This window comes from Ovis canadensis, chromosome 2 (assembly GCF_042477335.2).
Source record: "Ovis canadensis isolate MfBH-ARS-UI-01 breed Bighorn chromosome 2, ARS-UI_OviCan_v2, whole genome shotgun sequence".
Taxonomy (NCBI): domain Eukaryota; kingdom Metazoa; phylum Chordata; class Mammalia; order Artiodactyla; family Bovidae; genus Ovis; species Ovis canadensis.
In genome coordinates this window covers 212,777,694-212,804,195 of record NC_091246.1, presented here as the reverse complement: position 1 = coordinate 212,804,195, position 26,502 = coordinate 212,777,694, and the positions used below count along the sequence as shown (strand labels likewise).

General features: G+C 39.6%; 1 protein-coding gene across 5 annotated transcripts in view; it reads right to left on the bottom strand.

Moving 5' to 3' along the window:
- Positions 1 to 26,502, bottom strand: part of PARD3B (par-3 family cell polarity regulator beta) — a 1,167,593-nt gene that overhangs the window by 326,873 nt on the left and 814,218 nt on the right. For all 5 annotated transcript variants that reach the window (XM_069578084.1, XM_069578083.1, XM_069578085.1 and 2 more), the window contains exons 17-18: positions 24,479 to 24,685; positions 23,513 to 23,750 (exon numbers count right to left, since the gene is read on the bottom strand). In XM_069578084.1, coding sequence (XP_069434185.1) covers positions 23,513 to 23,750; positions 24,479 to 24,685 — 445 coding nt within the window. The remainder of the gene's footprint in view (positions 1 to 23,512; positions 23,751 to 24,478; positions 24,686 to 26,502) is intronic.

Genomic DNA, 26,502 nt, shown 5'->3' with positions numbered 1-26,502 from the left:
AAGCAGAGATATCACTTTGTTGCCAAAGGTCCTTCTAGTCAAAGCCATGTGGCTCAGTGGTAAAGAATCTGCCAGCAATGCAGGAGACGTTGTTTGATCCCTGGGTTGGGGAGATCCCCTGAGGGAGGACATGACAAACCACTCCAGTATTTCTGCCTGAAAAATTTCATGAACAGAGGAGGGTGATGAGCTACAGTCAATGGGGTCCCAAAGAGTTGGACAGATCAAGTGATTGAACACATACATGGTCAACGCTATGGTTTTTTCAGTAGTCATGTACGGATGTGAGAGTCAGGCCATAAGGAAAAATGAGTGCCAAAGAACTGATGCTTTTGAACTGTGGTATTGGAGAAGACCCTTGAGAGTTTCTTGGACAGTAAGGAGATCAAACCAGTCAATCTTAAAGGAAATCAACCTTGAATAGCCATTGGAAAGACTGCCGCTGATGCTGAAGCTCCAATACTTTGGCCACCTGATGTGAAGGGCCAACTCATTGGAAAAGACCCTGATATTGGGAAAGATTGAAGGCAAGAGGAGAAGAGAGCAGCAGAGGATATATGATTAGACAGCATCACTGACTCAATGGACATGAGTTTGAGCAAACTCCAGGAGATAGTGAAAGGCAGGGAAGCCTGGTATGCTGCAGTTCATGGGGTCGCAAACAGTGGGACACAACTTAGTGACTGAAAAATAAAAACATTTAAGTTATATTGGTAAACTTTATCTATACATTCTATTTATCACAAGCACTTCTTATTTTAACCACATTCATGTTAAAGATTTTAAACGTACAGAACTAAATCAATGATAGAAAAATTTATTTTGTAGCTTTGCGGGCTCCAGATAGTCACTTTTCAGTTTGGAGTGTATTCTGTGATACAGCAACATCTAATTGCCGAGTATAAATTTAAGCCTAGTTCTAATAGACATTGTAAAGACCCTCAGAAAAGGAGGACTACAGTCCCAGTAGTAGGACCCACAATGGGCTCCCTAAACATAATCAAAATTTTCTTGGTCTGAGTTGTGACAGCAGAGAGGAGACTCAGCTAAAAAGCACAGGGAAATACAAACATAGAGCATCCTAACTAAAAAGAGTCATTTCTTGCTTAGATTGAGCAGAGCTATATTTGGTTTGTACTTAATGGAACATAGCCAGAGAGTACCCTCTGCATCCATGGGTTCCATATTTGCAGATCCAACCATATGAATAGAAAATATTTGTAAAAAAGTTCTAGAAAGTATCAAGAAACAAAACTTGAATTTGCTAAGCAGGTAACCATTTGCATAGCATTTACATTTCACTTACAACTATTTATAAAGCATTTTCATTGTTTTTTGGTATTTTAAGTAATCTTGTTATTGCTGCTTAATCGCTAGGTTGTGTCCAACTCTTTTGGGACCCCTTGGACTGTAGCCCAACAAGTTCCTCAGTCCGTGGAATTTCCCAGGCAAGAATACTGGAATGGGTTGCCATTTCCTTCTCCAGGGGATTTTCCTGACCTAGGTATTGAACCCATGTCTCTTGCATTGGCAAGCAGATTCTTTAACACTGAGCTACCAGGGAACCCCTTCAAGTAATCTAAAGGTGATTTAAAGTATAAAGGAGAACGCACATAGGTTATGTACAAATACTGCACCATTTTCTATAAGGGACCTGAGCATCTGCAGATTTTGGTATTTGGCATGGGGACTGGTGAGTCTGTGCTAAATCGCTTCAGTCATGTCCGACTCTTTGCCACCCTATGGACTATAGCCCATCAGGTTCCTCTGTCCATGGGATTCTCTAGGCAAGAATATTGGAGTGGGCTGCCATGCCTCTTCCGGGGGATCTTCCTGACCCAGGGACTGACCTACATCTCCTGCGTCGGCAGGCAGGTTCTTTACCACTAGTGCCACCTGGGAAGCCCCATGGGGCCTGGAATCAATCCTTAATAGATACTGAGGAACTACTATAGTACTAGAAAGGAGAAATTCATTAAGAAACTCCCCTCCATAGTGAAGTGTTGCTTCCCATGACGCTGCACTTAGGTGATCATCTCCAACCTGGATCCATCTGAAGGAGGTCTCGGGGATAGAAAAAGTGCTGAGAGGAACACTCTCGATCTAATAATTCTTTACAGAGGGTAGCATTCCTACTGCAATGATAGTTGTATCCAACTAGGTGTTGAATATATTAGTAAAAGGAGTCAGCGAGTAGAAGTAAGACTGTCAGCCACTTGTCAGGCAGAAATATAGATGGCTCTGCAGAGGTTGGACTCCATTATAAAGTAGTTTTCAGTTTTTGTTTATTTGTTTGTTTGTGTAACAGACCTGTCTGAGAATCAGAAGGAAAATATGAATCCTTCCTCCACAAAACTATAGTCCCTCATTTATAGTAAAAATTTTGCACAGTCCTTGAAGGACTGTGCCTTAGAAGTTTCACTCAATATGTGCTTCATAAACACTGTGTCATGGCATATGGGTTCTCCATGTTAATTAACATTCTGGAAATTCTTTACCATTAAACTTGATACAGTTAACCTATAGAATAAAACAAGACATATGAATTTTTGCAAATTACTTATAATGGAACCTACCAATTTTATTTTTAAAAACTTTTAAAAAAAAGATACTAGTGATACAAACTACTTTTTGGCTAAAAGTTTAAAAGTGCTTCATAAGGTTGCAGTATCTTTCACCTGTAGGATATTTGGGGCATAGACATTTGAAGACATATAAGAAGAACACAGTAGATTTCAGCGGCTCTAATTACATCCTGACTGATACACAGAAAGAAAAAGAAGATTCTGTAGAGTGTTTACACTATTTGATCCTTTATGGTCTTGTTAGGGGAAGCACACTGATAGAAACTGCCGACCCTGGCCAGGCATCACAGTAACTATTTGCATGAATTGTTTTACGACAGGAGGTCCTGGTAAGGAACATGGAACTAATAAGCCTCCACCAACCGGAATAGTTCAGGAAAGGTCAAAATGAGACACCACATGTCTGACCACCTTCCAGAATCCTTCCTTCTGGCATTCATCTTGGCTGAACAAGGCGTGCACCACCAGGAAGGACTCTTAAGTCAGAATGATTGGCTAAAGACAACCAGAAACTAATCCCATCACCATAAAACATAAGACTGCAAGCCACGTGACAGAGCTGTTTTCCTGTGTTTCCTTACCCTACTGCTCTCCACTCGGGTACCCTTTTCCAATAAAATCTCTGGCTTTGTCAGCACATGTGTTTCCTCAGACAATTCATTTCCAAGTGTTAGACAAGAGCCCGGTTTCGGGCCCTGGAAGGGGTCCTCCTTCCTGCAACAGTCTTACCCAGAATCAAGCTGTCTTCATTCAGCAATATGGACAAACTCAGCCATATGTGGCCATGTGCAGGGGAGGGCTGTTATCATGACATTCCTATAATTTAGGGACAGACCTGTGGTAAGGAATACACTCAGGTATCGCTCCTTTATTTTCTGTAAAAGCTGGACTGAACGCTCAGGGAATTGTAGTTTTCTTAAGTACTGATTCTCAACTGATGTATATCCCAATACCCTCTATCGGTTACATCTATATTATATGCTATATTCTCTACAGTATTATGCATTATATGTATTTTATACCACAATGATATTACTATGCCTCCCTTTCTGTTTTAAGACACAAGAGCTTCACTTAAGTGAGATACCCCTGGAGTCGTCTCTCCCATTTAAAGATCCCCAATACCTAACAAATGTAATTAAAAAGACTGGAAGAATACCTCATATTTCTCCAGTTGCCAGTTCCTGATGAGGCAAATTGTAAACTGTATGGATGAATTTAACTTCACTATCACTGTCATACTCTTAGGTAGGTAGAATAGGGAAAAGGAGTCCAAAATGGCGGTGGCTAAAAAACAAGGAAGGTCAAAGGCAGGTCCGAGGACCAGAGTGAAGACTTCAGGTGGAACAAACAGCACTCCTGGCTAAGCCCAATCTGCATAGCGCAGGCCCAGGTGGAGGAAAAACGTATAAAAGGAGGAGCCAAAGCGCGCTCTCTCTCTCTCCCGCGTGTGTGCGCTCTTTCTCTCTCTCTCCTGTGTGCTGGGGCGCTCTTCTCCTCGTGTCTTTGGATCGATGTGCCCTCACGCCTCGAAGATGGATTTTCCTGCTATCTTCTAAATAAAATAGAGCTGTAACACCGAGCTGTAACACTGATTTGTCTAAGAGCTATAACATGGTCCATTTGAGACCTGAGAGCTATAACACGGTCTATCCAAGACCTGAGAGCTGTGACACGCCGAGGGGCTTTAATGTCCGTCACTCCAAATCTTTGTTGTGACGAGACAAAGAACTGAGGAACACACAATCCCGTGACAATATGACATTTATCTTTGGATATTTTTGTTTTCAAAATAAAATACCCAGATACGTGTAAGAAAAGCCCTAGGTGATCGGACTGGTGCTGTATCTCTTCCCCAGGATCCCCTCCAGTCTTATCAATAAGTTATTTGCAGGAAAATGAAAGGGTAAAAAGTCTGAGGAAAAGATGGTATTGGATTTCTAAGAATCCTTTTGCAGCACGGTTTTAATAATAATCAGCAGGACATTTTCCTATTTACCATCTCATTCACGCACATTGTGCTAAATTCAGTAGTTAATGAGGCCTCATCATAAGGATGAGATATTTGTACCTTTTTGCAGATGTTTTACTTTTGAAGTTTCCTTAATTGTAAAAGACATTTCACTCTTGGAAATGTGTATGCATTGACCAGAAGTGGACACCCACTTAATTTAGGTTTTTAGATTAGATGGTGTCCACAAAACACATACACACACACACACACACACACAATGAAGTTCTTTTTTTAAACTTATAATCCTATTTGCAATCAGCACTTTACTTATTTTATAACTTCTAATTTCACTGATTTGAGGTTGAAGCAAGGCCAGCTCTTTACTCTTCTCAAATACAGCATAAAAATGATAGAATGATACAGTACTAACTTCCAAGTCTTTTAGGGGAAAAAGGGTATCAGGTTTGCATATACTTACAGATTATTCAGGAAAAAAAAAAAAAGGAATGCATGCTTGTCTCTGTACACATATCCATACAGAGAGAGAGAAAAAAAGTGAGAGAGAAAAATAACATCTGAGGAAAGGAATCTAGATGAAAAGTACATAAGAACCCTTTATATTTTTTAACATTTCTCTAAGTCTAAAATTATTTTATAATAAGTTTAAAAATGTAAGTAATTTCTGAATTTAAAAAGATGAGAAAGTGGATCAAAGAATTTATAGACTTAGTATATAAGGATGCTCTGAGACACATGTACTATTGGCTGGATCTTGTAAATCAACAATCAGTACTCAAACACTTATGTTGTTTAAAATCGCTGGTCTACTGGCAACATGTAGAAATATACATTACAAAAACCATCATCCTTAAACGATATTAATGTTTCAGCTCAGCTGTCATCAAGTATTTAAGACTTACTTCCCAAGCAGGTTGGTAAGGTTAGAAGGAAAGATTTTTCAGAGAGAGAAGGGAGAATTATGGAAAGAAAACCCCAAATTACTTTATCCTAGTAAGAAAAAGCTTTCTGAGAAACCTTGAACTCATGTGTATATATATATAAGGGACTATTTTCATCTGGTGACCTATCCACCAGATAAAACAAAATAGTATCATTGCCCAAAGGAGAAAAATCTCCCCCAGGCCATGTATGTCAGTAAAATAAAGGATCAACTTATTGAAATATTGGCCTAGCTAGACTTTCCTCCATTAACAATCAGTTGAGACACATTTTTAAAGCAACAGCTTAAATGAATGGCTGTGTGTCTGTAATAATTCTGACTTAAAATGTCAATTGTATTTGAGATGCTATGTGCATTTAATCAATGTCTCTATATTATAAAATAAATATACTTCAGTGTGACTGCTCCAGCCATAAATCATAATTCACAAAGAACATCTTATCCTCACTATTGATAGTCGTTAATGACAATACTGATTAAAATAGTATCTGACTGCCATATTACTGTTAAACAGTCTACTAGAATTTCTATTACATCCTATAACCTACCACTATTTCTCTTCATGCTGATACATCTCTTTTGGAATAAAACATGATAGATTTAAAGTTTAACACTGAAAATGCAAAACTTAAGAGTAGAGCTTATCAGCACGTTTAACCTGTATCCCCAAAAGGAAGAGTTACTTCTGTCAGTATGCAAAGGATTTGTTTCTCTCTTTCAGCATTACTATCTGAAGTTTTGATTTAAAAAAAGACAAGAGAAAAATGTATCAACTGTCATTTCAAAATTAAGCCAGCCTATGAAAGCCTCTGTAACAAGAAACTGTTAGTTACTATTTTTAGAATGGATTTCTTAGAGTCAAGAATTAACTCAGGAACCTATTGTTGAATGCGTATAATGATCTAGGCAGTAAGCAATAGCAAATCTGATGTCAGATATGCCCAATACCCTACGGTCATTGTTTACCTGGGGATTAGATACAGTCCCACTAACCAGGATGAATAAAGGCTGGATGAATGACACAAAGGCGCAGAGGCTGCCTTAGACAGGTCAGCCAACTAGTCTAGAAGTGGTCTATCAAGGCACAGTCCATCAGCAGCACAGGTCATGGTGTTGCAGTGAGGCAGCCAATTCTGACTCCATGCTGCAAACTGTTTCTTTGACTTGCTTTTTGTTGCTTTTACTATTATAATCATACTCACCAGCTTGCCTGGAAAAAACTGCCCCTCTGCTTGACTGTAAACTACAGTGCCTTTGTTCAGCTCATGGAGAGACAGTTTTTCCCTGCCCACCTGTGAATATAAGAGATTAACACACCCCTTCCAAAGGCTGGCCATTCCCTTGGAGATGAAGACTGAAGACCTTTGACTTTACCTCCTCACGGCCTCTCCCTCTCCATTCTGCCTTTTGACTTGAGTTCCTCATTGCTTTTCTGGTCTATAAAAGAACCTGGCATCCATACCCCAATAAGATGGTGATTTTGAGGCACTAGCCTGCCATCTTCTCGGTCTGCTGGATCCCTGATTAGTCTCTTCCTTGCCTCAATACCTCATCTCTCGGATTCATTGGCCTGTCATGCAGCGAGCAGAGCAAGCTTGGCATAACAATCGCAGTGAGGAAAGCAAATGACAGATGAATTCGCAAAAGTCAGATAAGATGCCAAAGATTCAAAGAAAAAATATTGTGTAACTAGACATATGAGGCTGAAGATGGAGCCAGGAGCTAGTGTTGTGGGTGTGACCTGTCAGAGACACTAAGTTTCATTATACCAGGGATGTCTAAGATGATGGGGTTGGAATCTCATCAGGCCATGGGCTCTACACAGCACCAAAGGTATGAGGTGGTGCTACCAGGCAGGTATGAGGCGGTGCTACCAGGCAGACTCCAGAGTAGTTATCTTGGTAGGAAGGTGGCACTTCATTTAAAAGTCATAGCTCCTCAGAGCTCCATAGTTTACTGAGCTCTGTGGTGGGGTTACTGGAAACCTGAAGTGAAGAGCAGTTACACAAAGCTGACCAGGGTCTGGGGAGAGACTGCTGATAACCTATTTCTGGGTTTTATTCAGGAGACAAGGACCTGAGATCTGGGTTACCTTTATGAGAAGACACGAAGGAAAGATGAAGAGAGGGAGAATGAAGTAAAGGCAGAGGTACAGGGAAAAGAACAATTCTTAAGAGGTGGCTTTCGTGCTCAAGATGATACAAGACCAGTGGAAACCACCAAGATGTTCCAGGCCAGTTCCAAGGCAAGTCCAGAATAATCAGACTTTTCCACAAAGTGTGGCCTGAGCATGTTGAGACTGAAAAGGAGCTGGATGAGCTGGCTTCAGAAGGCTGACCAAAGGAGTCAAACTGTCAAGGTAAGGAGCTAAATCTGCCTGAGGAAGTGAGGGCGACCTACTGGGTCCCCACATCTGTATATTTGCTGCCGAGGCTCCTTGGCAATCTTGCTAATTTTTAACCGTGCAAAAACAATCATCTGTATACACTGAATGCTTAGGTTTATGGATAGTGCGTGCGTTGTTTTGAGTTTCCTCCTTTACTTCTCTCTACTCAAGTCATAACTTGGGGGAGAAAGTTGCAACTAAAAGTAGTAAAACAAACGTAAATGGAGAAGGAAGAATAACTAGGAAGACATTTAGATAGCAAATTCCAATTAATCTGCTAGAAAGTCTTTGCAAAAATGCGTCAGTAATCATATCACAGTGGACATTAAATACCCTGGAAGAGCGGGGATAAAGACGGAATGGCAGAAGCATGGAGGAGATGGGTGGGCTAGGGTAGTGCGTCTTGGTCAAAAATCTAGAATATTGGTCAAAGTCGCTGCTTTCATTTTACAGTCCATCTTCATCATAAAACCGCTTGCTTCACATACTCTGAAAATTCCAGGAGGCAAAAAGGAAGGCAGAACAAATCCATGTTATTGATTTTCTGCTATACATTGACTAGAGTTCAAATTTAAAGTGGAAAATTACAGTCCCTGGGGGAGAAGAAACCTATCAATGGGAGGAACTAATACCAAAAGCCCCAGAATTAGGGTTTTTACTGTTCACTGGTGATTTTGTCAGCAATCACAGCTGCAAACCGTTATTTCTGGTCGATGTACCCTCCAGCTTTCTCTTGAGTCTTGAATTACATAACAGTTTCAAGGATTCTTTTGTAGGTACGTGGGGAGCTTCTTTTAGTCATTCTCTGCTGAAACATTTCTACTTTGATTTCTGGAGCTAAGTGGCTTTTTTTTCAGATACTAAGAAAGCCTTAGGAGACTAGAGAGAGGCTCAGATATAGACAAGCACAAAAAAACTAAGACAATGGAAGAGTACACTCAAGTTTTCTTTTATAGCTTTTGCTCTTATATACATATTCTATTTGTAGCATAAATATTTTAAATTAGTAGCATTAAACTTACTTTTCAGTTTTGCTTTTCAAAGAACTTTTATGACTACATCAGTTTAGTTCAGTTCAGTCACTCAGTTGTGTCTGACTTTGTGACTCCATGGACTGCAGCATGCCAGGCCTCCCTGTCCATCACCGACTCCTGGAGCTTGCTCAAACTCATGTCCATCGAGGTGGTGATACCATCCAACCTTCTCATCCTCTGTCGTCCCATTCTCCTCCTGCCTTCAATCTTTCCCAGCATGAGGGTCTTTTCTACGGAGTCAGTTCTTCATATCAGGTGGCCAAAATATTGCAGCTTCAGCTTCAGCATTAGTCCTTCCAATGAATATTCAGGGTTGATTTCCTTTAGGATTGACTGGTTTGATCTCCTTGCTGTCCAAGGGACTCTTGATAGTCTTCTCTACCACTACATTTCAAAAGAATCAATTCTTCAGCATTCAGCTTTCTTTATGGTCCAACTCTCACTATGTTATGACTACCTAGCGGCACATAAACAAAAGCGAGGGAGGGAAGTGAGGATCACCAGATCTAATGGGAATGCAAACTAGGGTGATCCACTCACCCAGTTTGCTTAAAATGAGGAGATTCCCTGGGATGGGTTTCTCAGTGCTCAAACTAGAATGACCTGGACACCCCAACACAGACCAAATAACACACTGAGCATGAAAATGTTTAAAGGCCAAATTTTTCTGTTTGCCTCTAATTAGATTTCCTACTTCAGCAAGGTAAAGGTTTACAGTCTTGGGCTATTTCCTCCAATTCACCTGTGAAACCGACTTTTCAGATTTCCATCTTTATCTGTTTAAGTCTACAGACATATATTTAATTATTTTCAGCTGACAGTTTAGTAGTTGAAGATCACAATGATAATTTATACATGTATTGCAAATATACATGACAAATAGACCCTGATGCTGGGAATGATTGAAGGCAGGCAGAGAAGGAGACCGCAGAGGATGAGATGGTTGGATGGCTTCACTGATTTGATGGGCATGAGTTTGAGCAAGCTCCAGGAAACGGTGAAGGATAGGGAAGCCTGGTATGCTTCAGTCAATGGGGTCACAAAGAACTGGACATGACTTAGTGACTGAACAACAACAAAAAGTACATATCTCCCAGGCAGAGAAAAACTTCCATTCAAGAAGGCTAAGTTTAGATATTGAGACATCTCATTTTCAATATTTTTACTAAGTACACTGCAAATGTTTTAACCGTAATTTTATGGGATTCAGGGATGCTCTGGTTATTTAAAAGGAGTTTAGTGAAGTTTATGTCACTTTAATAAAACCCTTCCACACTTTAAGGAAAGTATAGCAAGAGAATATATCTGACTTGTTTACTGTTGTTATCTTCAAACTGAAAACAACACTCATTTGACAATCAATATTTGTTGTATGAATGAAAGAAATCTCAGGAAAGGAGAGAAATAAGATTGGTTGCTTACTTTCAACATGTTTTTTGTGTTCCTTATTGTTGCTTGGTCAATAGCATTGAATAAATTATTTCAAAAAAGATTGGTGACTGCTCCACTCAACCTAAAAAAATCAGTTTGGAAAGATACGCTCAAAACTTATTTACTGAAAAAAGGCTTGGGTTTGGATTTTTAGGAATGGAGAGGTAGACAGGGGTTCGAGGGTATACATCTGAATTCAAACCACAACTATGATCCTAGCTTCACAATTTGGCTTTTAATTTTAAATCCTATTTTCATTGCTAGTAATTTCATATTTATGGATTATCTTAATTAGATAGTAAGTTTAAGTAAAGGGTTCATGTTGTATATCTTTTTCTGAATTTCCCCAGAGTAACATTTAATAGACACTAAAGTAATGAACTGATTGGCTAATTTTTTCATACCATTTTAGATGGATATTCATCTTTCCTACTGTTAGGGAGGTCAATTTCATAACCTGTTCAGAAACCTCATTCCAGTGCTTAACGATCATCTTCTTTTTTATATCTAACCTCATGTTTTTTTCTGGTAGTGATTTTGGCTGAACATCTCTAGCCCTGTCCTCAGTGGCGATGGTGAACAGCTGGTTATTATTACCAGTTAACTCATCCTTCAACCTTTACTTCAAGGAGAAATTTTAAAAAAAAACACACAAAAACTCCTAATACAGTTTGCCCTCTTTCTTATTTTTGGACCACTTCCACTATTTTCATTATTTTCACTACTATTATCTAGAATGACTAAAGGGTACTACACATTAATATTCAAAGAAGTCTACTCTAATTAGCACATCATATAAGCCAGCCAATCAGCACAAGCTTACTAAAGGCCAACACTGAAAAGTATGATGAGAAAGTCCGTTTGTTTAAAGGAATTTACAATCCCACTGAGGACATGAGACAAACGTGTAAAACCCAAACTAAAAGCCGAGTCAGCCTATGGGAAGTACTAAATGAGGAGACACGAACTATAAAAGTATTGATGAGAAAGAGAGACACGCAGGTCAAAGAAGGACTGTGGAAATGGGGCTGAAGGTATGTTCAGAGGCCTGGGGGGACTCAGAGAGAAGGAAAAGGGATCAGCTCAAGAGAGGGGGCAACTCAGGGCTCCATAAAGCTTGTTTGAGGGCAATAGTGAGTAATCTGGCTGGAGGAGTGAGTTTGCAGAAAGCAACCAGAAAAGTCAACGATAGAAAAATAAACTGGAGGGACATCCTTGGCAGTCCAGTGGTTAAGATTCTTCCCTGCCACTGTACTGCAGGCCATTCAGGGTGGCCAAAATTTTTTAATAGAAAAAAAGCAATTGGAATAAGAATATAGAGGCTACTGAATGCCAAACTAATTTTATTTTAATGAGTCAGTAGTTCACAAATGGAGGTTCCTGGGGTTGGAGGCAAAAGAAACATCAGGGAATCCCAGGTCCTAGTCTAGTCCTAATGAATCAGAATCTCTGATGATGAAGTCCAGTGATTCATAACTTTAACAAGCTCTGTTGATGACTCTAGAGTACAGCTGGATTTTTGAGAATTACTGGATAATTGGGAATCATCACACAAAGGAGAAAATTGAAGTGCAGAGTGGTTAGGTAGTTGTTGAAAGAAATGGAGCTGGGATTTGAACCTAAACAGAATGATTCTGGAGGCTCTGCTCTTTGCCACTGTTCTATATAACACTTGAGGGCACAAGGTGTTCATTGACTATCTGAAAACTGAATGAATGACTGATTGGTGGTCATGCCTGGGAAGAACTGGAATGAAGAAAGGAAGAAAGCATGCAAATTGGTTAGGCATCTATGGAAGCAGTCTAGTCATAGAAAACAAACATGGTAATTAGAGTATGGCAGTAGAAATGGAAAAAGAAAAAAAAAAGAGACCCAAATGGAAGAGAGAGCATTTTGTAAGTATCAACAGGATTGCTGGATGATGGAAGAATGGGAATAGGAAGAGGGAGGCATCCCAGATGTCATGGGATTCCTGGCAGGATCTCAGACAGAATCAAGGGAGTCAGGATGAACTTGTGACTTGGATGCGTGAATGATGAAATGGATTTCAGACATGCTAAAGCTGAGGTGAGGGTGGGCCACCGTGCAGAAATGACCGGCAGCTAGCTGGAGAAACAAAACTGGACTGTCTCCAAAATTCTGGTGGATGCTATTTAGCAGCTCAACATTCAGAAAACGAAGATCATGGCATCCGGTCCCATCACTTCATGGGAAATAGATGGGGAAACAGTGGAAACAGTGGCAGACTTTATTTTTTTGGGCTCCAAAATCACTGCAGATGGTGACTGCAGCCATGAAATTAAAAGACGCTTACTCCTTGGAAGAAAAGTTATGACCAACCTAGATAGCATATTCAACAGCAGAGACATTACTTTGCCGACTAAGGTCTGTCTAGTCAAGGCTATGGTTTTTCCAGTGGTTTGTATGGATGTGAGAGTTGGACTGTGAAGAAAGCTGAGCACCAAAGAATTGATTCTTTTGAACTGTGGTGATGGAGAAGACTCTTGAGAGTCCCTTGGACTGTAAGGAGATCCAACCAGTCCATTCTGAAGGAGATAAGCCTTGGGATTTCTTTGGAAGGAATGATGCTAAAGCTGAAACTGCAGTACTTTGCCACCTCATGCGAAGAGTTGACTCATTGGAAAAGACTCTGATGCTGGGAGGGATTGGGGGCAGGAGAAGGGGATGACCGAGGATGAGATGGCTGGATGGCGTCACTGACTCAATGGACGTGAGTCTGAGTGAACTCCAGGAGTTGGTGATGGACAGGGAGTCCTGGCGTGCTGCGATTCATGGGGTCGCAAAGAGTTGGACACGACTGAGCGACTGAATTGAGCTGAACTGAAGATGATAGTTCTAGATGCGGAACCTAATAATACTTGTATATCTCATGTGTATGAAAGTATACACAGAATTATGGCTGGTGTCAATGAATGTTTAAATGCTAATACAAGAGAAGCAGTGATCAAGAGGGGTCTTAGTATTGTTATCAGTTCAAAGTCTGTCTCCAGGTAGGCTGTCTCACTTCTCCAGCCTCACTCTTCACTGCTTGCCATCCATCTGGAAGATGGATGTTAGTAAATCACATTGAGGTGCTCAGATAAAAGGTGCTAAGTAAAGAACTAATTCCATTTTTCCTCCATGCAAATGATTAAATCTATACATGTCATTATCTAATAGTATTAAGTAAACATCCTACAAGGACATGACATTGTGCTGGACATGGTACAAAGCAAATTAGCAAATACAGTCTCAACGAGGAACTTACCAGTGTTTATATACATGAATAAAACTGTTGTTAATATGTTTTATTAGTTATTTAATATGAGTATGCAAATGAGTCCATTAGGAAATCCTTTCCATTTTATTAATCCAGCATTTTAAATGATTATATTTCACCTTAGATGCTAATGAAGTTTGTTTATTAATGTGTAGCTTCCACTTTAGTGCTTATGAAAGTTCTTTTTAGCATATCAATTTCTTTAAAAGTTAAGCCAGTTTTTTTTCCACTGGACTTTTGTTCGGATCTGTTAACAAATCTAAACCTCATTACACAAGAGAAGGACGGAGGTAAACAGCCGTTTCTTCTTCAGTACTCTTTTGTAATTCACATTAATGTTAATGGGAGCTATGCATGCACATTAAGAGGAGAAGGGAACCCTAATTAAACAAGTAGCCTTTTGGTTGACATTCTACGTGATCATTTTTTATTGTGATAGGTAGGAGAAAATCATCTTGCCTTGGACACCCATAAACAGAACTTCTAAGTAATCAGACTTACATAGGGTAGGAGGGGAAGGTGATGAACAGCAATCAGCTTTTAAAATGAGTTTGAAAACCAGCTACCCGTGCACTATTATACTAATGAACTCCATCAATGCCCCTCACTCCTCCACTGAACACATACTCACCCCCTCCCCCCGAAGAAAAGAATGACAAACATTTGCAGACATACTTGACAGTCAAAAAAAAATTATTAAAGTCAAGACACTGAACAAACTCTGCATGCTGGGTACCATAGCAATTCATTTGTCTGAACTCAGTCTATCAGAGGAGTAGCCTGTCTGTCTCTGGGTCGTCTTTTAGATAAGAAATAAATGCTGACCAAGCAGTCCTAAATGTGCTTGATCCAAATTTCACCTATAGTTTTTAGGTACCATGCTTGCATCTCTTTTCATCATCTTATATCACTTGCCCTGCTCATAAAGACTCCCTCTCCAATTCTTTGTATTCTCCTGTTCACAATCTACTCATATTATGATGCTAATTTCTCCCTCTGGTGCTTAGTTGCAAATGAACAAAAGCTAGGATGTATGATACATAAATATATAAATATTATCAGCTATCACACCACTGGGTATAATGGAAGTCAATATCAGTATATTATATTCTCTATTTTGCAATTCCATTATGGGCTCAACACTGCTGGCCATAAAAAGGAGCATTCTGCGCCTACGCCTGTGATAGTAATAATGAAAAAAAAAGGGGTCATTGGTCTTCCCAACTTGAATGAAAAATTAAAATTACTGGGGCACTTAGCTCAAAGGAAAATTGGCAAATTAACAAACCAAGAAACGAAATATTCATGGCTCATACTGTGGAAAAGAAACTTAAATAATTTAAGATGGACGGTGAGGTGAGAAAATTCAGTTACCAAAGAGGCAAAAAGTGAGCCTAACCACATTCCAACGTGCTTTCAGCTTCTATTTCTTTCCCTTGGCAATCAGCAATCACAGACAGCCGTGGAGGAGAATGGATGGCTGCACCAGGAGTAGCCTTTGACATGCAAATTTATTTATTTATTTTTGTCACAGTCCTATATTTCTTTCAGATTTAATATATGCAGCCATTTTACCCTGATCTGCAAATCTCTGTGTTTTCAATGCATTTCTATATCCGGCTGGAAGCTGAATTATGAACTTTGACCTACTCTGGCTTTCATTCTTCATCTGAAATTTCTTGTTTCCAACTGGCTTCTACTTCATGAAACCAAGCACCTTAACGCTAGTCTGTAGTGGGCCTTTTGCCTTTGGGGAGATGACTGTAACAATTTCCCTGGCCTGGCTGCATAAGCTAGGTTACCCTTCACACCCATAAAGTTGCAGGGATAACCAGACACTTCACAACCACTACATGGAAAGAGGTAATGACAGGCACGAGTGCATTACAGTTATCGTACACGAGACCTGTAACAGCCATTATGGGATCAAGGTAAGGAGAAGAAAGGATGACAGGTATGTCATGCTCCCTGGAGACTTAAGTATTCAGTCTATCTAACCTAATTTAAAAATCACGTCAAAATGTATCTTTATGGGTCATGTATTCTAAGACAACTTCCAAGGCAGTCCAGTGAAATAACTCTGAGCCATGCATTAAGAACATCAAGTCTGAAACCCACCCATACATTCTGGTCTGAAATATCGGACAAAGAAAAAAAAAAAAAGGAAACCAAAACAAAACAAAAAATTATTCTCCATCTGAGTTCATTTTCTATTTATATTTAGCAATAGAAAGTTTTGCTGATTTAATTTGGTATGAAGTTATTCATCATTAAGAGATGAAATAACCTTTGAAAATAGTTAATGGTTACTTTTAGAAGGGGGTGACCCAAAGTTTATAAAATATAAATGAGTGAATGATTTCAGTTTTATTATTACTTCTTAGAGTTTCCTACACAAAACTGTCCAGGCTTAAGACAGCATGTCCGCCTGAAATACACAACAGCAATTAGAGGGAAAGAGAAAAATCAAAGCAAAATTTAGAGGGTTACAAGTGAAAGGCAATATCTGAGGGTTGGCTGTCTGAGGTTTGGTCCCCTGATGGAAGACAAGAAAAGGAATCTACTAGGCCAGGAACCATACTGAGTGTTTTGCTCACAGAAACTGCTGAACTTAAACTTCACAACAATTCAGAGAGTATACATCATTATTCCCAATTTACTCATGAGTAGACTGAGACTCCAAGGGATTAATGAAGGCCACAGAGCTTGTAACTGGCAGATTTTCAACTCAGTTAAGAATTAATTTGATGGCGGTGATGTCTGGGTTGTTTGTGGTGGTGGATGAGGGTGTCTGTGTGTTTATGTATGTGTGTGTATGTGTGTAGGAGCATTCTCTTTTAAATAATTCACAGCAGATGTCATAATATACAGCTTCCCTAGTTTCAATAAGATATTTACAGGCAGATATTGTGAGTTTGGTTCCAGATTATGGCAATGATATCAACTAAGTCACATAACTTTTTTGGCTTCCCAGGGCATATAAAAGTTATGTTTATAGTATGAAAGTGAAAGTAAATGAAAGTCACTCAGTCGTGTTTGACTCTTTGCGACCCCATGGACCATACAGTCCATGGAATTCTCTAGGCCAGAATATTGGAGTGGGTATCCTTCCCAACCTAGGTCTCCTACACTGTAGGCGGATTCTTTACCAGCTGAGCCACAAGGGAAGCCCAGAAATACTGGAGTGTATAACCTATCCCTTCTCCAGTGGATCTTCCCAACCTAGGAATTGAACCGGGGTCTCCCACATTGCAGGCGGATTCTTTATCAACTGAGCTATCAGGGAAGCCCTGTTTATAGCATACAATAGCATTATGTCTAAGACACAATGCACATCTTAATTAAAATATACTTAAGTGCTAAAATAGGCTAACGATCATTAGAGATCACCATAACAGATAAATAATAACGAAAAAGCCTGAACTATTGCACGAATGATGAAAATGTGACACAAAGAAATGAATTGAGCAAATGCTATTTGAAAAATGGCACTGATAGACTTGCTCAGTGCAAGGTTGTCACAAACCTTCAATCTGTAAAAATTACAATATCTCCAAAGCAAAATAGGTGAAGTACAATAAAATAAGGCATGTTTGTAGTCTATTTTGGTATAAAATGGATGAAACTGACGCTTTCCCATTTGCAAAGCTTAGAAATAAAAGTTTTTCCTCTGTGTTCTAAAAAATACCTTTGTCATTAGGGTTCATGATTTAGGTATTTTGTTGTAAAAACTAAACCAGTGTTTACCTGCATTAGCTGGGTTAAGACGAAATTATAAAAAAATATCCAACTGGTGGGCTGGGAGAAACAGAGTTAATATAAACAGCTACAAATCAAGTTCACCATTCAGATCACAGACCATGTGCCTTTAAAATGTTTATATCAGGTATGAAGTATCATCACCTTCAAAATGATACTTCAGGTATCATATGTCCTAAAACAGATACAATTTGGGTTGACTCTCTGTTACAGCTTTATGTGAAATTGGTTTAAAAATAATCTTCCCATGCTCATATGCTACAAAAAAAAAAAAAAAAGAAAGAAAAAAAAGCAGGCATAAGTGATCTGGCATGAGTACCCTGGTGTACTAAGTTCTGATAATGTAGCTGCTGGAAATTCAGTGTGGCCTGGGCAGGTGGTAGACACTCTGTCAGGCTGGTAGACAGTTGCTGAGGGTGCAATGATACCATTTCCTCTGATTTTACCTTTTTCTTAGCATCTACTACAGCCTGAAATAATCTCAGTGATTTTGAGTGAGTTGTTCACTCTTCTCTCCCTCACTGGGATATAAATTCCACAAGAGCCATGGCCTGGAGGTCTTGTTCAGCACCATATAAATTGACTACTGATTCCTTCAAGTTGTATGTATCCTAGGCAAACATCCCATCACTCCCTGGAAAATTCACCGTTACAGGCAGTTCACATGTTGTCTGATGTTTTGTTTGTTTTGATTTAAACTCACCACAAGAAATTAAAAAGTCTCTGATTCTTCCCTCCCTTGCGAAGATAAAAAAAGTACCATCAAAGAAGCGATTTATCGCTGTATGCCCAGTGCCTAGAACAGTGCCCGATGCAAGCGAAAGTGCTGGTGCTCAGTTGCGTCCCATGGACTGTATCCTGCCAGGCTCCTCTGTCCATGGAATTCTCCAGGCAAGGATACTAGAGTGGGTTGCCATTCCCTTCTCCAAGGGATCTTCCTGACCCAGGGATGGAACCCAGGTCTCTCGCATTGCAGGTCTCTGTTTGCATCAGGGAAGTCTGATACAAAGAAGGCCCTTATTAAATGGTGGTTATGTAAGTGAAGAATAATTGTGAATGCTTTTGACAAAGAGGAGGCATTCAACAATGTTACTGATCAAATCAATATGGGCAAAATATTAAAAAACAGAAATGAAATTCTTAGTGGCAGGTTTTGCTCTTTGTTCTTTGTTAATCCATCAAAAAAGTTTCCTGGGCATACCAATGGTATAGAAGAAGGTACTTGATAGACATTAAACCTGTTCATTTAGGTCCAGAACAAGCTGACCTTCTGAAGGCTTTTAAAGTGAGTGGTCTATAATACCAAGAGGAGATGATAGTGGCTATGATGTAAAGGAATGGATTTCAAACACAATTAAACTGACAGAATTCAGTTTCAAGAATATAAGGACTGACAAGCTTATTAAATAATTAAGAAATCAAGGACTGACTTTGGGTTTTTACTATAAACAGGGCAAGATTTTCTTAGCCAAAAGATATATATATATGTTTTTAGTGCTTAGAAAATATATGTTAGACCCCAGGAAGGTGGAATAGGGCTGATAGCTATGAGGCTGTTTATTGAGGGGTTTTGAACTTCACCCTTTTGTTGCAAGGAGCCACTGGTGGTCTCTTCTGTGGAGAAGTGCCACGAAGAATACAAGAACCACAAAATGAAAACAATGTAAGCAGCTTGATCCTCTCAAATTCTCTTTCAACAGCAGGTAAAACAGAGTATAGAGGGAAACTACCAAAATTGGTAGCTTCTTAAGCTGTATATTTTCCCACAATAAGTCATAGCCTATGTAAAAGCCATAGGTGAATCTGCAAGGAAGTGATTCTGAAATCAACAAAGCATACTGGAGCCGAACAATATATATCAAGGTATGAGTTAATGAGATCGCCCGTAATTTTTTCAAAATGATAGGAAATAAGTTAAAACTGAGCTAAACTGTGCTATTACATGGCGTCAACACAAAGCAACCAGAGAATAGCTGAAAAGCACACGGCACTTCACTTTCCACAAGCAAGAGCAAAGCTACCACTACCACAATTACACTTCCGTGATATGTGGCTAGGAAAGGACAGGGAGGCAGAAATTTGGTCCCTGCTTACGCCCTTGGCCAAGTATCATTGTGCATGGCACAGCTACACAATCGATACTAAAGCCCTATGTTCAGGAGGGTGTCTGAAATGCAGATACTGGGAAAAAATAATACATATTTAAACCACATATCTAACTCCTCGAGATTCTTAGAGCAATCAATTTTTTTTTTAAAATAAGTAACTAAGTCAATAGCATCTGAGCAACAGATGAGAGTTAAAGCAAAGTCTGTTGGCTAATGGTAACAGCTTTTGTGTTCTTTGTTGTTGAAAATGTGCATGTAGCAGCATCTCCAATATGCTCACAAACTCGGATGCAAAAGGCTATGGGAAACAGTTGCTATTTTTACACCAGAGATAAAATCAAACACCACCTTTCAGATCTTAATTTTTCTAAAATAGGGCAAGGAAATAAAATCTGAATTGCTAGATGTCTCAAGAATCTAGGACCTGTGATTTCTATCAGAGGAAAACACAGCAAACATTGGACGACATGAAGAGCCAGCTCTGTATTCTGGGCAATGGAGTATGAACCTGCCAAATCACATCGTGTGAAATAAAATACAGAGTTAAAGTCTAATTTAGTAATATTCTAGAAAATTGGATATGTGAAGCTATAATAGTTTTTCTATTTACAGACTACTGTAGTTAAATCTTTATAGTATTTTTCTTTAGCACTTTAAAGAGGATTTTTTAACCTTACAAATTAATATTGTAGAAGTATTAACAATTATGATCATAGCAATATGCTTTTCTACTGATGCTGCAAAAACTGCCATGTACTGACTGGCTTAAACAAAAAAAAAAAAAAAAAGGGCCAAAATTAATGGGTTGGCAGGCTGTGTTCCCATCTGGAAGTTCTCCAGAGAGAATCCATTGCTCTGTCCTTCCCACCTTCTAGAGGCTGCCCACAGTCTTTGGCTCACAGTCCCTCCAGCTACATGTTGCATTTCTCTGTATCTTTCTTCTACAGTCACATCTTCTTTAAAAAAATTTTTTTTATCTGTTTAATTTTGGTTGTGCTGAAACTTTGTTGCTGCACGGGTATTTTCTCTAGTTGCAGTATGCGGGCTTCTCATTGCAGCGGCTTCTCTTGTCGCAGAGCACGGGCTCTAGGTGCTGACCTTCGGTAGTTGTGGCTCCTCGGCTCTGGAGCTCAGGCTCAGTGTGTGGGCTGAGATGCTCTGCAGCACGTGGGATCTTCCCAGAACACGGATTGAACCCATGTCTCCTGAACTGGCAGGTGGATTCCCATCTACTGTACCACTGGGGAAGCCCTTCCTCTTCCACTTTTAAGATGCCTTGTTCTTGCCATACGCCCACTGGGGGAAATTCAGGATAATCTCCTTATCTTAACAGCTGAACAGAAAACTCAATTCTACCTGCAACCTCAATTCTCCTTTGCCAGGCAATATAACATTCTCACAGGTACTAGAAATTGGGACATGACCATCTTTAGGGAAGCCATTATTCTACTTACTATGATAATTAACATTTATTAAATGTTTGTTGCTTGCCAGGCACTGTTCTAAGCCAAGTTACATATAATTAAGCAGCTATAACTGCCTGCAATGCAGGAGACCTGGGTTAGAGAGAAGGAAATGGTAATCCACTCCAGTATCCTTGCCTGGAAAATCCCATGGACAGAGAAGCCTGGCAGGCTACAGTCAACGGGGTCGCAAGAGTCGGACACGACTTAGCAACTAAACCACCACCACCAATAGTAGATTTTATTGTTATTCCCATTTTTTAGATGACACAGAAAGAGATTAAGTAACTTGCCCAATGCTACCTAGAGAGAAAGCACAGAAGCCAGGGTTGGCATCAGAGTGACAAATACAGTCTGCATTTTTAATCTCTGAACTCCACAGTTGCAAAGGTGATTCTCATCTGAATATACTACAGTTCTGTATTATCATTATTATCAATGATGATTATCTAGTAGCAGTCATGATAGTTACCCAGAATAAGGGCAAGTTTAACATTGTAATTGGTAAATGGATATATAAAACCATAGAAACCATCAGGGAAAATAAGGGATTTTTAGAGATTTGTCCACTGGTGTCTAGATTATGTATGTCCCTAAATGTCACTTTGCAGTTTCAAGGTCACATGTACGTACACACACACACACACACGTACACACACAAACAGGGAGAGAGAGAGCGAGAGAGAGAGAATATATATATATATATATGAATAACAGATATGGAATGGAACTTTCTATTTCTGTTTCACTAAAATTTCAGTTGAAGATCCTTAACCGAGAACATCTGATGACGAATACCACTCAGCATTCTTAAGAAAGACATCTCTTAAGGGTTTAATAAGAGATGCAAAACTGGCCCATCAACCATCACCTCCCATGACTCATCTTCAGCCCATGAAACAGAAGGGTAGAGATAGAGATTTTCTTTGATGGGAAATTATAGAGGTAAAGGCAGTAATGGAAAGAGGTGCTTCTTCATCAAATTGTGGACACCTTGACAGCAGAAACACGGCATATGTGAAGGTAGCTGTTGGAGAAGAAATACAGTTGTTTTCTGATTGCACCGTGCTGAGCCATGCCTAGTCAATAGACTGGCTGCCTATGACATCTCGTCTTACAGTCTCACCGAGTTAGACGACATCGGACCAGTCTTATTCTGAAACTGAGGAAAGCAAGGCTCAAGGAGCCTTAATGTGTATGATGGTACTTAACGTGTGTGATGCCCAGCAGTTTGTGTAGGAAGGTGATGGGTTCAGATGAAGGCCCTCTGACTCCAGATGCAATGACCTCTCCACTACACTACGGCGCCTCTGTAGGTGATGGCTGATGTGCCCACAGACCTGGCCATGGACACACCTGGAATCACTGGGGATGGAGTGGGAGTGGGGTATGGTTCATCTACCCTGCCATCTCTAATTCAAAGGTTGTATTCTAGAGGTCACAGTTAAAAGACTCCTTTACCTGCTGCTTTCCCTATGTTCACAAAGAAGCATTTTCTTTACTCAAATAATGCATTGGTATCAAAGTCTCTGGGCACTACCCATGCCTCCAGCAAGTCTTGACTTGTATTTGACATTTTTATGGCAGCTTCCTGCCATCACCAGTGTCAGAAGCCATCTAAGAAGGCTCCTTCTGCCTTTGCAGAAAAGGAGCATGCAAAATCACCAGTTAAGGTTTTCAAGCATCTACGTATGATCCAGCAATCCCATTCCTGGGCATATATCTATTCAAAATTATAATTCAAAAAGATATATGCACCTCTATGTTCACAGCAGCATTATTCACAATAGCCAAGAATGAAAACAACCAAAATGTCCATTGACAAATGCGTGGATAAAGAAGATGTGTTATGTATACACAATGGAACATTACTCAGCCATAAAAAAAGAATTAATGCCATTTGCAGCAACATGGCTAGAACTAGAGATTATCATACTAAGAGGGGTATGTCAGAAAGTGAGAGACAGATATATGATATCATGCATATGTGGAATCTAAAATATGACACAAATGAATTCATCTATGGGACAGAAACAGACTCCTATACGTATAGTCTGTTACTCATATACATCCTTGCTATTGCCAAGGATGAGGGACGGTGGGAAAGAGATGGACTGGGAGTTTGGGGTCAGTGAATACAAACCATTATATAGAGAACGGATAAACAACAATGTCCTACTATACAGCAGAGGGAATAATATTCAATATCCTGTGATAAACCATAGTGGAAAAGAATGTGTATATATGTCTGTGTGTGTATGTGTGTGTGTGTGTGTATATATATATATATATATATATATATATATATATATATATATATTCATTCTTCTTTTATAACTGAATCACTTTGTTGTACAGTAGAAATTAACACAACAATGTAAATCAAGTATACTTCAATTAAAAACAGATTTTTAGGCATCTAGTTAAAAAGGAAGGAAAGCTTGCCTTTTTTTTTTTTTTTGAGTGAACACAAATGAGTAGTTTCATTAGGAGGAAAAAAACCAAACCAAAGCAAAGTAACCCAACTTTGCCTTCAAAAGCAGGTCCCTACCTTAGCATGGCGCCAAATCCCTTCTTCTTTATTTTCCTTTCTGGATCTTCATTTCCCTCTTTCTGCTTTTTCTCCTTGACTTTTAATTTGCCCTTTTCCTTCTTCTTCTCCTTTTCTTTCGTTTTTTTGACTTTCCTGGCTTTATTTTCTGCATTTTCTAGCTCAGAGTTCCCCTGAGGTGCAGATTCACAATTCAGAGCTCCTTGGCCAGAGTGAGAGCTCCTATCAGACAGACCATCTGCACAAAAGGAAAAAAAAAAAAAATCAATGCACATAGTCAGGGGCTCCTGTCAGTATTTCAAGAAAAGTTAAAACACAGAAGAACAAATCAAAGCACTCAGGAATTCTACCCTGCCACGTGGCTACATGTGCCCTTTGCAGAGACAACTGCCTAAATCTGGTTATGCAAGGCTTTTGCTATTGGGAGTGGGGGACACTGGTTGCTTAGCCAGGAGTATAAAAGGTTTGATATGGGCTGAAACGCTGATCTCTCTGAAAGCAGCTTGTTAACCTTGATCAGCTCAGAATGCCGACATGCTGGGAAACAAACAGGGTGAGTTTATTTCCAGAAGTTTCTGAGTGTAGCTATAAACCGGCTGTTTTAATGCAATTAATGCAGTCAGTCCTTGGGTTGAGGCTGCATCTAATGACTTGAATAAGAATGTCAAGAAATGCATACTTAGTGCTGCTACCCTAAGGGTAAATGACAGTTGGTCCTTGTAGGAAATTGAAGGAGAACAATTCTTCAGTGGTTGCCCTGTAAAATAAATTGCATATTGCGTTATCCAATTCCATGTTCATTAAGCCAAAGGGCAAAACATATCAGGAAAATGAATTACTTTTAATATCAAAAATATAATTGTGATCCTTAAATCATTTTTCCCTGTAGTTAAGCACCCATTTGTGCCTATGATTCGCTGATAATAACGAGAGGAAGAAACCATTTCAGCAAGCGTGTTGCCCTACCGGCTTCTAACTCTTCAGGTCCATCATAGGATTTGTCAATGGCTGCTCGGAAGCTCTCGTTGCAGCCCCGGCCACGGACCATGTGTGGCCGAGGCCGGTGGAAGGGAAGTTCATTCTTCCTGACCTCGGCAACTGCGGTCTGTAGGCTCTCCAAGGAGCTGGACTTTTTCAAACCCAGAGTTGGACCAAAATCTTTGCTTGGAGAATCTGGAAAAAAAAAAAGAGAAAAAAAGGGCAAAAGGTCACCCTTCCCCTAAGGCAGCCAGATGGAGTAGGAAGGCTTGTTCTTCTACCTCAAAAGGCAGGGGTGGGTGTGTTAAGTGGGTGGGACTTGGTGTTAAACCTCAGCTTTGCCACTTTTTGTGACTTTGAGCAAGTATTTGACTTCTTGGTGCCTCAGTTGCTTTTCTACAAAGTTGTGGGAAGATTTAAAATGATAATACACGTTATATACAGAATAAATATGTATATATACATAATGCACATGGACATACACATATACATGAATTCAAAAAGCTGTAGCAGTCTCTAGAGATTATATGCATGAGAGTGTGTATACCCACACTCACATAGCCACACACACACCGAGCACCTAAGTGTTTCACAGTTCTCATTCTAAGCCCTCTCATACATTGTAGCTTTTATTATTTCCAAAATTGTTCTTACAATTATTAAGGAATGTACTATGCACACAAATCAAAGAGCATTGAAGTGATTTTAATTTCTGTCCTTAAACACTTTATCATACTCTAGCACTGTTCCTGGATGGTAAATGCAATTTATTTAGTCCACAGACAAAGCAAAGCAAGGAAAGAAAACAACTTTTCTGTGTCAAGGCTTACTGTTCCATATGTATTTCTATTTGATTATCTAGGAAATGGGGTAATTTTCTTTGCATGATATAATATTCCAAAAAACCTAGGTGGAGTTTAATAATTTGTGTTTTGATATATAGTATTTTTCATTTGCACTGTTTGTCTTTCTCTGTTACCTGGCACTTTTCACTCATGCCTTGATCTCCATTCCCACCCACAGTCAGGCTCGCAGTTGTGTGTAACAGGATTAGGCTATATAAATACCAGCAGCACAAGGATTATTTTAAAGATGGAGGGAATTCTAGCAGGGCTCTTTTCCACCAGGGCCAAAGCTCCCGATCCTCTCCAGTTACAAAGATTACTGTCATGAAGGGGCTACACTTGCCTTTCTGGAAACAGACTACCTTACAGTTTTTAGTAGATACAGACTGAGTACATCTTATGGATTGTGAACATAAAGTAACTACTTCAATGCCTAGTATATAGTAAAGCTCAGGAAACAGCTCTATCATTTCTAACTATGATCATTATTTTTGCTTCTACTAATGCTGCTGCCATAAATATTATTACTAGTTGCTGAAGAAAATACTAGGTAGTACAAGGAATAGAAAGAAGTACACCAAAGATGTCATGCCTGTATAGACATGCATAGAGTTAGAAAACAAAACACACCATCCCATGTACTGTAAATATGTTAAAAACAGTCAAAATAATGACAATAATGCTAATAGCGAACAAGGCAGAGAGGGCTTAGCCCAGTTGTAAGTGCTTTACCTATATTAAAGTGAAAGTTAAGTCGCTCAGTCGTGTCTGACTCTTTGTGACCCCGTGGACTGTAGCCCACCAGGCTCCTCCATCCATGGGATTCTCCAGGCAAGAATACTGGAGTGGGTGCCATTTCCTTCTCCAGGGGATCTTCCCAACCCAGGGATCAAACCCAGGTCTCCCACATTGCAGGCAGACGCTTTAACCTCTGAGCCACCAGGGAAGTTGTGCTATTGCCAATATTGTTCCCATTTTACAGATGAGGAAACTCAGGCAGAGGACAGAGAAATACCTGGTCTAAAGATACACACTTAATAAGCATCAGAGCTGGGAACTGTTTTCAGCAAGCCTCACTGTGCCTTTTCTGCTCTATATTGTCCAAAGTTGTACTTGGCCTCCACCCTCTACTTGACTATGGTGAAGCTACTTCAAATGGTCTCTAGT